At 40.9% G+C, this 12,590-nt stretch overlaps 1 protein-coding gene across 1 annotated transcript in view; it reads right to left on the bottom strand.

Annotated features, from left to right (window-relative positions):
- AGBL4 (AGBL carboxypeptidase 4) overlaps positions 1–12,590 on the bottom strand; it is a gene marked incomplete at its 5' end in the record, with an annotated part of 879,139 nt that overhangs the window by 405,102 nt on the left and 461,447 nt on the right. The window contains one exon of the mRNA XM_041483183.1: positions 8,558–8,597. Coding sequence (XP_041339117.1) covers positions 8,558–8,597 — 40 coding nt within the window. The remainder of the gene's footprint in view (positions 1–8,557; positions 8,598–12,590) is intronic.

Raw genomic sequence — 12,590 nt, forward strand, 5'->3', positions numbered from 1 at the left:
TTTGCTGTATAATCACCACTGTTTTTGCCATTTTCTGTTACATCAGAGATTGGAGGAAAGGGGGAGCAAAGAGACACAAAAAAATAACATTTTATTTTTGACATTCTCTTTCTATGTTTCCTATCCACTGCCCTGAGCTTTGTCTACTTAAGATGCCAATTATTTAGGAGCAGCTTGTTGTCACTGCATCCAGCAGGAAGACACCCCTGTGGACTGGGATACATGGATGCTGCTAAAATAGAAATGAAGCACAGTTGCTGCAAGTGCCTGGCTAGGGTAAAAAAAAAAAAAGACACAAGCTAAGATTCAGGCCCAGGTGCAATTCAGCTGCACTGGAATAACAGAATCCTAAAGCCAGTGAAAAAAGAACTTGGGGCTTCTCTGTCTCCGGCACAGCACCCAAGTAACAGGGCTTGGGGGCAGCTGTCCCCACACTGGTGAGGCTGCAGCACAGCTCTGCTGTTCAGGGCTCTGCTGGCTCATGCATTTCTGCACTGTGTTCTATTTTGCAGTGTCAATATAATCCTCTGCTGCCTTCTAGATGTTTAATACAATGATTTCCACTTAGTCTTGTTCAGGTCATTCAGTGAGAAGAAATGTGCCTCAGTGAAGAGTGACAGGTGACCTTGAGAATTAAAATTTCATTAAAAAGGAAGAATGTTTTCCATCCTTTCCATCTGATACTGAAGAAATAAGGGGTTTATGAGCAAAAAAGTTTCTATTTTAAGTTTTCCTTGAGCTTACACAAGAAGGGGATCACAATACACCTGTGCACAGACTTGCTGATTTTCAGTCCCTCTAAATGAGTGAGATGCTCATTCTGCACATTGTGAAGTAAAACAGAAGGTATTATGTGCAAACATTTATAGCATAAAACACCTTGTCACCTGGGATACTTGCTGCTTCTGAAAATTCTGATCAAAGATAAGAACCAAGACAACTCACTGTAATCAATTATGCACAGATAGTCCTCAGCTTCTGTGCAATTCATAAAAATAATACTAAAAACATAGTGTGGATTTACATGCAGAAATGAAATATGGACATGGTCAGGACACTAATCTGATTGCTATCTAAAATTGGCAATCCTGGCACTTTGAGCTAGTCTTTGCCTAGGCACTGTTGCCTTGAAGAGATTTCCAGCAGTCCTTGAGCAGCTCCTGCTCACACAAGAGGAGCTGCAGAGCCACAGCCCAGGGCTGGAGGTGACAGGAGGCAGCACCCAGGGACTCAGCGCTGCAACAGCCTGGGCATGGGTTTTATGTCCATGCAGGCAGAGATGTTTAACCCCCACACACATCCCCAAAGCCCTCGTGGTGCATGGAAAGCCTCCATTTGACAATCTGACTGAATTTAACAGAGGAACAATGCCTGGCCCTATCCCATGTGTAGCACAGGCCCCTGTATGTGCCCCCCCTATACATGGACTGGCCAGAGGTAGTGGTCACCCTCCCACACTGGCCACTAAATCCAAAAGGCAAGTTGAAGATGTATCCAGGTTTCAGGCAGGTATGAACATGCTCTGATTGTCATCCTCACAAATACCAAATTCACACTTTAAGGTCTTTTCTACATCTTTCCCACTCACCCTTATGACAGCAAAGTCAAGGAATTCATGTTGCAATAGCAATCCTCTCATCAGCTTTACACCCCTCAAAACCTGTAAGATATTTAGATTTCCACGTGAGGATTTGTTCCTGTTTTGTTGTAGCTGACATCCTTTCGTCACAGGTCTTACACATTTTTGCCCAGGTGAGCCCCAAAGAGAACCCAGTGACTTAATGAGCAGATCAATTACTGTTCATAAGAAAAGATACTGTCTCTTTAAAGGTTATTTGAAGGTTGATTGCTATCTTATTGCTTATATCCTGCAAATCTATTCAGCCTTATGAATGAATTTGACCTTTTTATACTTACTGGGGGAAAAAAACAGAACAGAAGTTAATTTAGAGCTCTATAATACAACACTTTTTCCCAGAGAAATGAAAGGGCATTCAAATCGATACCTGCACAATAACACTCTGATGAATGTTTGCACCCAATTTTCTCATTTTGCTAACTTGAGATTGGGCATTTTGAATAGTTCTCAAAGAACATATTCTTTATATGCTGTGAAGTATGTGGTATTGTGTCCAAACAATGCTAGAGGATAATCATTATAGGAGTGTCACTGGGCCTGAAAAGGTCAGTTAGTTAGAAATGTCAGCTTTCAATGCAACTGTGCTGGACCTTCCCATGTAAGGAACCAATTAAAGGGACATGCCAAGGTGCATGGAAACACCATGGTGACCCAGAATAATAATAAGGAATTGTGGTAAAGCTTGATATTTTTCTTCAAAAGTAATGGATTAGCCTTTAGAATATCTTCTCTGCAGTCTTATTTTGACTTCGCAAATATCACTTCTTCTACATGTACCCAAAAAAAGGTCACTTTTTTAAATGCAAAGGTGGGGATGAAACAGCCTTACTGAAAGTAAACATTCTACAACCAAATGGGGATAAAGTTCTGGTTTCATTATTGAATCAAAAAGTGTCATTTCAGTAGAACTCAAAACTGGGATATTGGAGATGGATGTGGGCAATGTTTGGTGACACAGGTGGAAAGAGGTCAGGGGACAGGCAGAAAGATCAAGGAGGATTTATTCTCTTGGGACATGGTGTGAGGGCAGGGAAAAGACCCTGGAGTAGGAGGCATCTCTGCAATTATTATTCTGGCAAATGCAGAGGTGTAACTGAGAATTAGAAGGTACTGATCTGCATGAAAGAGTAATTACAAGCAACAATATTATTTCTCCTTATCACAGCAAATGGAAATTCTTACAGCTCTTCAGATACTGTAAAGATGAGAAATTGGATACAGTAAAATTTCCTAATTAGCCTCAGGACAGCTGAAGCCAACCTAATGGCACAAAAAAAGGAAAAAGAGCCCACGTCTTCCTTCTGCTCTGTGTTAGTACAATTATCTTGCTAAAGTTTCATCAAGACTGGAACAAACTTCTTCCTGTACCTTTATGGTTCAGCTAAGACAGACAACACAAGAATTTCACTTTGAGCAGAGATTCTAGCATTTATATTTTATTTTTATGGTAGGGAAGTTCTTGTACTGTGGGTTCAGACAAACCATTTGGGGTCTATTGCCTTACTGAGCAGTGAGAATCTGACTCTCCCAGTTGTCTCATATTATTGTGGGCAAATGGGTGGATTAATACCCAGTGATATGGGAAATAATTCACTGAGCATTAAAAGACTCAATTATTACTGGAATTCCAAGTAATTTCTTTTCTCCACCAGTTTTGCAAGTAAAAGAGCATGTGAAGCTTCACTAACAAACATGAGCAGTGGTTATGTTAGGCTGTTAAAAATCTTCAGTGCCATCATTTGACACATACTTAGACCAAAATCAATGTGCTATTAATTAATAAGGACTTGGAAAAAAAAAATGTCCCTGAGTTTTAGCAGCAAACAACTTTCTGTCACATTTTATTAGTTGGTATCATTTTTACTAATACCTGTCTTATAGCTTCATGACTTTGAGTTCATATTATTTTCATGCTTCAATTAGAAAGAAGTTGATAGCCAGACTATCCAGGAAGGTAATGGAAAAGTCTTGTAGCAGGGCTTAGTGGTGAAATTTATAGTTAAATGAAACTTTGAAATATACTATAAAACTTCTCCTTCCTTTACGCACTTTTACTTGAGGTCTCATAAACAGTAATATGTAGAAATGCAAAACTTAATCAGCTAAAAAATATAGCAAATCCCACATATCACTTTATGCAATGCCAGGAGAGCAGAAATATATTTTCCTAACCAGAGGAAATTAACTAGGCAACAGTCCTATATCTATAATTTAAAGCAGTAAAATATGTATGGCAGAAGCTAAAGCCACCTTAAAAGAATTCAGGGTAGCAGTATATCACAAATTAATGAAATGGAGACATTTTTAGAGCATGCAGCACTGATGATATTAAAGGGGGGAGAATATTTCACCACATAGATCAGACTGATAAATACTTTTAAAATCAAGCTTTTTTCCCTGTCTACAAGTGTAAGATCTTGAATATTAGGAGGAAGCACGTACAAACCATTAACATTTCTGATCAAGTCTCAATAGAGATTAGGATTATTTTACTCTGTCCCTGCCTGTAAAGCTCTGATGTGGTTTACACATGAGGACAATCTGAGTAAATCAAAAGCTGCGAATTACCGAGTCAGCACTTACGTTTTTTCATCTAAAACAGAGCTGAAAGAAACTTAAAAAAATTACTTTATATTCTGTGCTGTAGCCAAGCTGGACACTACGGAATATTCAACTACCCCAGGTTTTTTAAATGCAATCAATTTACTGCTGCCAAATGTAGTAGGTTTATATACATCTGGGAAACATGCACCTACGGTGCTGATGAATTTCTCCTGACATTGCACTGATTTCAAGAGAATGTTATTTTAAATTGGCAGTAGAGAGACTGGTAGAGAAGGATAAAGCCCTGAGGATGGCTGAATCAAAGAGAATTTCAAAAGAATTTTCCTGATGGTTCTTGGATAATATCACATGTTAGCTATTTTCAAAGCCAATAGTTTCCAACACACTTCCATTTATGGTATCAATAATTAAAAAATACTTCAGTGGGAGAGGAACTTACCTTACTGAGAAGAGAAATTGGAAAGCTCTGTTATTATCATAAACACAGGAGATGCAAAAAGCTGTGTCTCCATGGAAAAGCTATGGAAACAGGGGCATCCTATTTGCAGCTATTGAGTGGTTACCACAAAATGTGATGTGATTGCATGTGCATGTTCAAAGTGCTACTAGAACATGATCACAGAGAAATGAAGGGCAGATCCTCATCTCCTTTGTGCAACAAGGCCAAATTAAACTACCTCAAGCTTTGGTCATAAACCTCAAAGACAACTAGAATAGTGTTAAAGAAATGTTTTGGATGCAATTCAAAGGTAAATCTGGGTTTAAAGAAAATTTAAATTACCAAAACTTAAATCTCATTATGTCCCACTCCCTGCCAGCATGTCCCTGCCAGCTCCTAATGAATTTTTAACATCCTTCCCCGACCCCACTGCGCGCACCAGCTCTGACTGAGGCACCCTGAACTGTACAGCAGCACTCTAATTGTACCTCACATGTCAAGGGGCAAGAAGAAAGGAGTGTGGTGAGAGCATTGATAAATTTAACTTAACATTCTTCCAGTTACTCAGCAGCAAGGCAGAGTGGTGAACTCCCCTCCACATTTTACAGGGGTGTCAGTTACTTCAAAGGAATATATTTGAGCACGAGGGAGACTGGCTTGCTCCCAGCTTATGCATCATTTGTGTCTGGCTGTTTCTGGAGATCCACAGCAAAGCAAAGACTTCCTCCAGTTTGGGGCACAGTGTGGAGCTTTCCATACCTGCTTTATTAGGGTGCTGGAAGAGGTGAGCCCTGCATGTTGCATACAAACGGCGTAGTTGGAGCTGCAGCTCCAGCCATCTGTATTCCTGTTTCTTTTATTTTTTTTCATTTTTTGCCCAGACTTCTCTCAGTCCAGAGTATAGATTAATGGTCTATACCTGTTCAGTTTAACATACAGATGTGCTTTTAAGCCCAGAACCTGTTCAGGCAGGTTTCAGGAAGCCAGCACACATTGCTTGGAGGTTGGAAGCCATGTGGAGCAGGGCAAGGGGCAGCACTGGGTCACTCTCAGTGTCGGTTCAGCACAGGCAGGGGTGAGGTTCAGGGAACAAGAAAGGCACAAATTCTGATCCTTCTGGGGGTGATTTCTGGGGCATCACGCAACAGCCATGGCCATGGGAAGCAGTGTGCTTGCCATGAGATAACGTTAAGGTTTCTGTGATTCCACAAACACTCTTTAAATATTTTGCCACCTGAGTCTCAACAACATTTAACTTACATTAATGGCCTTATTTTACCTTGCAATTAATCTCATTAATTGGCTGGCCAGTTTTTGGAAATTGTTTTAGTAGCACATGGAGAACAGCTGTTGTACTGTCTGCGAGGGATCACCATCAATTCTTGACTAAAGGTAGAAAAACTGGTTCAAGAGCTTCACACACACACACAAGAAAGAGAGATGATATTCATTGTGACAGAAGTGCAAATCTCAGAGGTCACCTTTTCTTTTGAAGCCCTTTGTCTATTCTTACAATTAAGCACTAGGGTTTTGGTGGCCAACACCCCTTGTGGGACACAGAGGACTTTCACAACTCGAACTAAAGCTGTGTGACCTCTGCCAAAAGCAAAGGCTGCCTGCCTGCGGCAAGGTGGAGAACAGAAACAAGTCCCAGAGGATTGGCAGGTGCAACTAAACAGCTCAGCCCCTCATTTGAATCAGTAAATTAAGGGTTGACAGTGATCATGGCTGATCTCAGCCATCATAACTGATATCACGACTTTGTAAAAGCCGACTGTCAATGTCAGATCTTAGAACTAGGACCCAAAGAATTAAATATTTTAAAGTAGCAGTCTCTAAAGACAGATAAAAGCCCCAAGGCTATGATTTATTTTATTTTATTTTTGTATTTCTAGGGCTGAAACTAGACCCTTTAATCCACAGGCTGACATTTTCCAATCCTACTAGGAACTGAGTGCCTAACTTTTTCAACCCCTTTGAAAAATCTCAGCTTTAGGCTCTTTGGTAAGTTTGGCCCAATCCAGCACCAAGCATCTTTTGAAAATGCCTCTACTGAAGGAAAAACTACAGGCACTTTATTATGTAATCATGAACAAGTATTATTTTTTTTCCCCTCTGTATCCAGTTATGGTAGATTTCTGCTTAAATATCAAAGGGTAAAACTTGCATTTCAGAAAAGGTATTTTCTTCGTTATAGAAAGCTTTTCACCCACTTTTAGAGCAGTATACCTACCTACACAGTTATTGAAGATCCTTGTAACTAATTGCTGTGTTCATTTAGTAGATTGCTTTATTAAACAGAGATCCAAAGCTACAGCTATTTACTGATCACATCTATGCACAAACTCAGCCCAATCAACCCTTTTACACTGAATACTGTGTCAGAAATTATGAGAAAAGTATCATAAGTTTGTCTCACAGAAAAGCGTCACATTAAGTCATTCTGGTCCCCAACCCTCTTTTCTCTTATTGAAAAAGTGCCCGTAGACTTCAGTGCCCTTATCCAAGATCTGAGTGTGTGCTATGATTAAGACCTTCAGAGATCTTTTTTTTTTTTCTTTTTCCTCTAGAAACAGGGAATGCTGAAGATATGGAAAATGAAAAATGTGCCATGTTTGTCCTTGAAGTTACAGTTAGAATAGTGACAATAGCTGTATCACACTGTATTGTTGCTTTTATCAGCAAGTGCCCTGAGCATACATTAACATAATTGCAAACTGCGTGAAAAGTGAACATGCAGAAATGTGATGCAATTGCCAATAGCCTCAAACATCTGTCCCAACACAGTGTTCCTCCTCCTTATTTTAATTCTTATTATTTTAACAAGGTTAGTGAAGGAGAAACCATGTCACAGATTATATCTACATTTAGAGTGTCAGAACAATTATTGATGCAAAATTGTTATCCAAGGAAATGTGTGTCACATTTTGTTCACTTCCCATAACACCTGTTCACTCTGCTAGCACATTATTACCAGTTAAGGCCAGAATTCATTAGTCCCAGTTAAAGCCCACCGGAAAGCATAATTCATACACACATCTGAAAAATGAACAAAGTTAACCAAAATGTGGCACTATTTGAGCAGGGCTTCATCTGAAGCTGGTGGGCAGCAAACTGCTGTAGCAGCTAATGGAAAGTGAGCCAAGCAAATAGGAATAAATTAAAAGCCACACAAACCTCCCAAAACCCCCAGCCTCCCCAAACTGTTCCCATTTGCCACCAAGGAAAGTCAAGCCTGCATTTCTGTGATACTTGAACACACGTTGTGAATTTGAGCCTTAAGGGCTGAGACCACAGAGGAGCACAACTGAACCAAGCTGCATTTCCACCACATGCTGAGACCTTCAAAGCTCACTCTTGCCACAGCCCCACACTTTCCCAATAAGAACAAATCTTGGTTTATCTCCTTGACAGGTAAATGACAAAAGCCATCATGAAGTTTAAGGCATTTTAATTCCACCTAAATACTTCCTGACCCACACTGGGGCTCTCAGCCCTGAGCCTGGACCTTGTGTCTCCTTCCACACACGTTGAGTGCCACCATCTCCCATCTCCCCAAACTGCCTCTGTTTGCCACCAAGGAAAGTCAAGCTTGCATTTCTGTGATACTTGAACACACTTTGTGAATTTGAGGGCATCTGCCCTGCAGATAAACCACTAACTGTAACCCCAGGAGGCTTAAAGAAATATCAGCACTCCAATTCATAGAGTAAAGGTCTGAAGAGGCAGCTCTGTGAACGGATAACTGCCCGGGGCTTTGCCGAGCACAATATAGCTGTCACTTGTTATTAGGTGAAAGATTTTCTGGGGAACAGTGTTTTTCATTTTGCATGTCAGAGACGGGGGGAAAAACACATTTAGACAACCATCTCTTTAAGGAAAGAGAAGAGAGCGGCGCGGCAGAGCTCACTTACCGGGGCTGGTTATTGTCAGGAGGTCAAGCCGCCGTTTCTGCTGAAAAACAAATTATAAAGGAATTGTTAAAAGGGGACTAATTTTAGTGGGTCAGCTTAGACCTGCAAAGTAAGTGTTCTGACATTTACAGCAGGATTAATTACAAGTTACATGGCTCACAGTAACTCCTTTGGAAGGGATCCACATGTACTTTACGAGGGAGGAAAAAACCCCTTCCTCAGTCCTTTTAATGTGTTTTTATTTGTGCTTATAAAGTGTTACTATTTCTTTTTTGGAACATATACTGGAAATGGATAGCTGGAAGCACAGATGGACAGATATATTTATAAAAGTGATTTCTGATTCCACAGGGAAGAAGACATGGAACCAGGACAAGCAACTCTAAATTCTTTATTCATATCAATCATTGACTCAATGCCTGTATGTGATCAAACACAATTATATTGCCTTGGGGTAAACATTTCAAAGACATGCAAGAGGATCTAGACAAACTCAGGACTGATAAAAGGAATGCTTCTTTACATTCTGAGTGCAGTCAGCCCATGGATCTCGTTGTCACTGGATATCCCTCATCCCAAAAGCTTGCCAGATTTGATCATCACTGGATATGTGTACAGACAGCAAAGTACAGGCAGTTATTATGGCAAATAATCAAGTTTACACAGAGGACTGGTTTCTGGAATGGTTGTAAATCTTCACAGGGTGAACAAACCCTTACCATGAGAAAGTTAGGAAAATGTTTGGTCTGGAACAAGCCAAAAATCCCACCAAAGCCTTTGTGATGGTGGGGTGCATCTGAGGTTCCCTTTTCCCGTAATATGTAGCCAGCGCTGTTGCCTACTCCATGTTCCCAGTCTCAGGTGACCTCTCCACCACTGTCTTTCTGTAGCTTGTCACTTAAATCCAGGTGCTCCTGGACCATTATCATCTTTTTCCACTTTTCTGTGGGCTGGGTGCTTTCTGTCACAAGCAGGGCTTTCCTCATCTCACGGACAGACTGCTACTGCCCCTTCATCACAGCACTTTCCAACTTACTGTCTTCTTCCTAACTTTGCCCAACATCAGTGTGTCTAGCAGGTATTGCAGATTATACTGTCCAGTTTAATTTCTCTCTCCTAATTTGCTCAATAATGTCTGTGTTACTTTCATTTATTGTCAGCCCTATTGATCTTCCAATCTAATTCTCATCACTGCACTCACTGTATTCCCTATGTGACAGCTGAAAGTCCTTGAGGAGGAAACATTGACTTGGTATTCCCTACCCTGAGTGCTCTTCCTTGGAAATCATGACTGATGAAACTCCTTTCCAAACCCATCATTTCTCTGTGGTAAAGCTTCACTGGCTGAAGTGCATGGTCACAATTGGTCATCCACTGAATACACTTGAGCTGTGTTGGGCACAGCAGCAAATTTGGCCTGCTGGAAAGCCAAGTGGGGTGTCAGGCTGAAAAAAGCACACTTTCGAAAACCGTCTTGGCCTTCAGTTCCTTACATCTGGCACAACACAAAATATATTTGAGAGAAAATTCCTATCTGTCTTTTTCCAGAGGAACTCCTTGTTCTCTTGACTCTGCTAAGTCATTCTGAGCATAACCTTAACAGTGTGCTCAAGCATATTTACTTTAGTCTAAAATACTGGGGCCAATGTATGCCAAACCTTTTTCCAGGTGTGCCAGGGTAAAAGGAAGCAGAAAACCCTGCTGCTTCCTTGTGTCACCTGCTCACCCCCGTGCTTTCCTGGGAGCAGCAAAGCAGAGTAAGAAATCCTGTGTGTGAGCACAGGACCCACCTTCCCAATGGGAGCTGTGAGACAAAACATCTCCTAATGAGCTAAATTTTATATAGATCCTGCACCTTAATCCTGATTCATATGTACAAAGCTGTGAAATGCCAGAGCTTAGCCCCCACTGGGCCAAAAGCTTTGCTTACATTCTCAGCACAACTGGAACTCCAAATGCTGTATATCTAATGAACAGCTAGAGCAGAAACTATATATCTGTAGCCTATACTCCGTGAAAGCCTCTCTACTTGGAAAAAAGGTGGAATATAAATATCCTGCATCAGAGAAAGTTGGAAAATGTAAAGATATGGAACAGAGAGAAAGGTATGCAGCCCAACTGGCCCCCAGTCCTGATGTGAGTCTGTTAAATGGGGTAAAAATAAACATTAAATGAAAAACCAAAACAGCTTAGCTTGATGTGTCAGGAAAACAAAAACATATAGGACAGGTCAAACAAATGGGAAATAAAATGAAATTATTACAAGTCAAATGTTTGGTTTGTAACTTTTTTCCACTTTGAATATTGCCTTCAAGCTGACCTTGGAAAAAACAAATTAATTCCAGATCCAGGAAATCTTTGTGTATATGTTGAACTTTAGGCTGAAGTTATTTCTCTGACTTCAAGTGGAGCAGGATTGATCTTTTGCATCTAACACCTAACTGCTGCAAGGGATTTGAAATGCCACCAGGTTCTTGGCACTGGCTCCACCCAAGTGCTCCAGGCTGGAGCTCAGTGATTCCTGCCTGCCTGGTGACAGAGGGAGGAAAAAATTCTCAGCTCTGACCTTCACTGGACCTTGAAGAGGTTTCTCTGATTTAGCTCCTCAAGGGAAGTTTGTGTACACTCACTCCAGCCCCGGAGAGAAGCAAACAGCAGAGTGCATTCCAGAATCGTGCATTTAAACATGCAAAGATGCCCTAATTATGGACACAATCACTTTCCGGAAATTCCTGCCTGCTCTCAGATCTCAGGGCTAGCTCTGCCGTTTCCAGGGCTCAGCTGGATGCAGGCAGCCTAGTAACTAGATGGATTTAAAAAAAAAAAAAAAAACAACCCAGACAGACTCACTTATGAGCAGCTATAAAAACAGCAGTATTTGAATTTAAAGAGAGAGACATTACAAATGTCACACCCATTAATAAAATAATTTCATCAGAAGAATCGTGGCTGTGGGGCTTTATGTATTTGCTTCTTTCTTCAGTGCTGAAAGATGCAAATTGCAGCTGTGGCCCCCCTCCAGCATGATCACCCTCTCCCTGTTTTGACAGATTTCTTGAAAGACTCAGCTCACAAGATGTCTGGCTTTTTTTTTGTTCTGCCTTTAGGAATTTTCCACTTCTCAAGCACCTGCCCCTGCTGAGATGCTTGGGACCATCCCAATCTTCAGGCAACCCACTGTCCCAAGAATTTCTTACAATCTGAGCACTGAAATGTGATGAGTGTTGTCCCTGGTTGGGAAAGTGGTGACAGCTTCCCGCGTCTCTAAGGCTGGATTTCACCCACGTTGACAAAAGGGCATTCCACAAGAGACACAGAAATGATCCCCACGGCACCAGCCATAATTTATAAGAGGCAAACAGAAATATTCCCTAAATCATCACAGTATCACTGCTGCTGCTGTAATCCTGTCCTGCCCTTAAGGGGCAGCATCCTCTTTTCCACTCTGCTGGCTGTTTGAGATCCCAAGGGCAGGAAGAGGCCACTGGTGATTCATTCTCTTCCCACCTGGAGCAGTTTCCATCTCTGGCACTGCCCAGAGGCACAGTCCCTACAGCGCACCAGGGCTCGGAGCAAACCTGCAGCAGATCGTGTTCACTTCCACAAAATTAACACTATCCTTAATTAATGCAATAAGCACTGATGAGTAAGAAATCACATTAAAATACAAGGAAGGCAATTTTTTAATAAATTAAGCATTGATTCACTCAATAAATATTAATCTACTAAGCATCAAGAATTCATTACATTTTAGGAAACCAGTTGAAGAATGTTGTTGGTGAGCTGGTCTGCAGTGTGCAGAATGGTCCCTGTTCACCCATAATATACACTTACTTTTAACTAATTCTTGAATTTATCAAGTGAGACAACTTGCCTAAAAGTGAGTCTGGATTATTATTCCATTGCAAGATGCAATTTTCTTGACACAGATTCTAACTAATCCCTCAGATTTTTTTCCTATTTCTTTATTTCTAAGTATTTCCTTTCTCTTTCTTGATTTTGGAGGTCTTTAAAATATTTGCTGACTGGTGTC

The sequence above is a fragment of the Pyrgilauda ruficollis genome, unplaced genomic scaffold (genome assembly GCF_017590135.1).
Source record: "Pyrgilauda ruficollis isolate IOZ18807 unplaced genomic scaffold, ASM1759013v1 scaffold6, whole genome shotgun sequence".
NCBI lineage: Eukaryota > Metazoa > Chordata > Aves > Passeriformes > Passeridae > Pyrgilauda > Pyrgilauda ruficollis.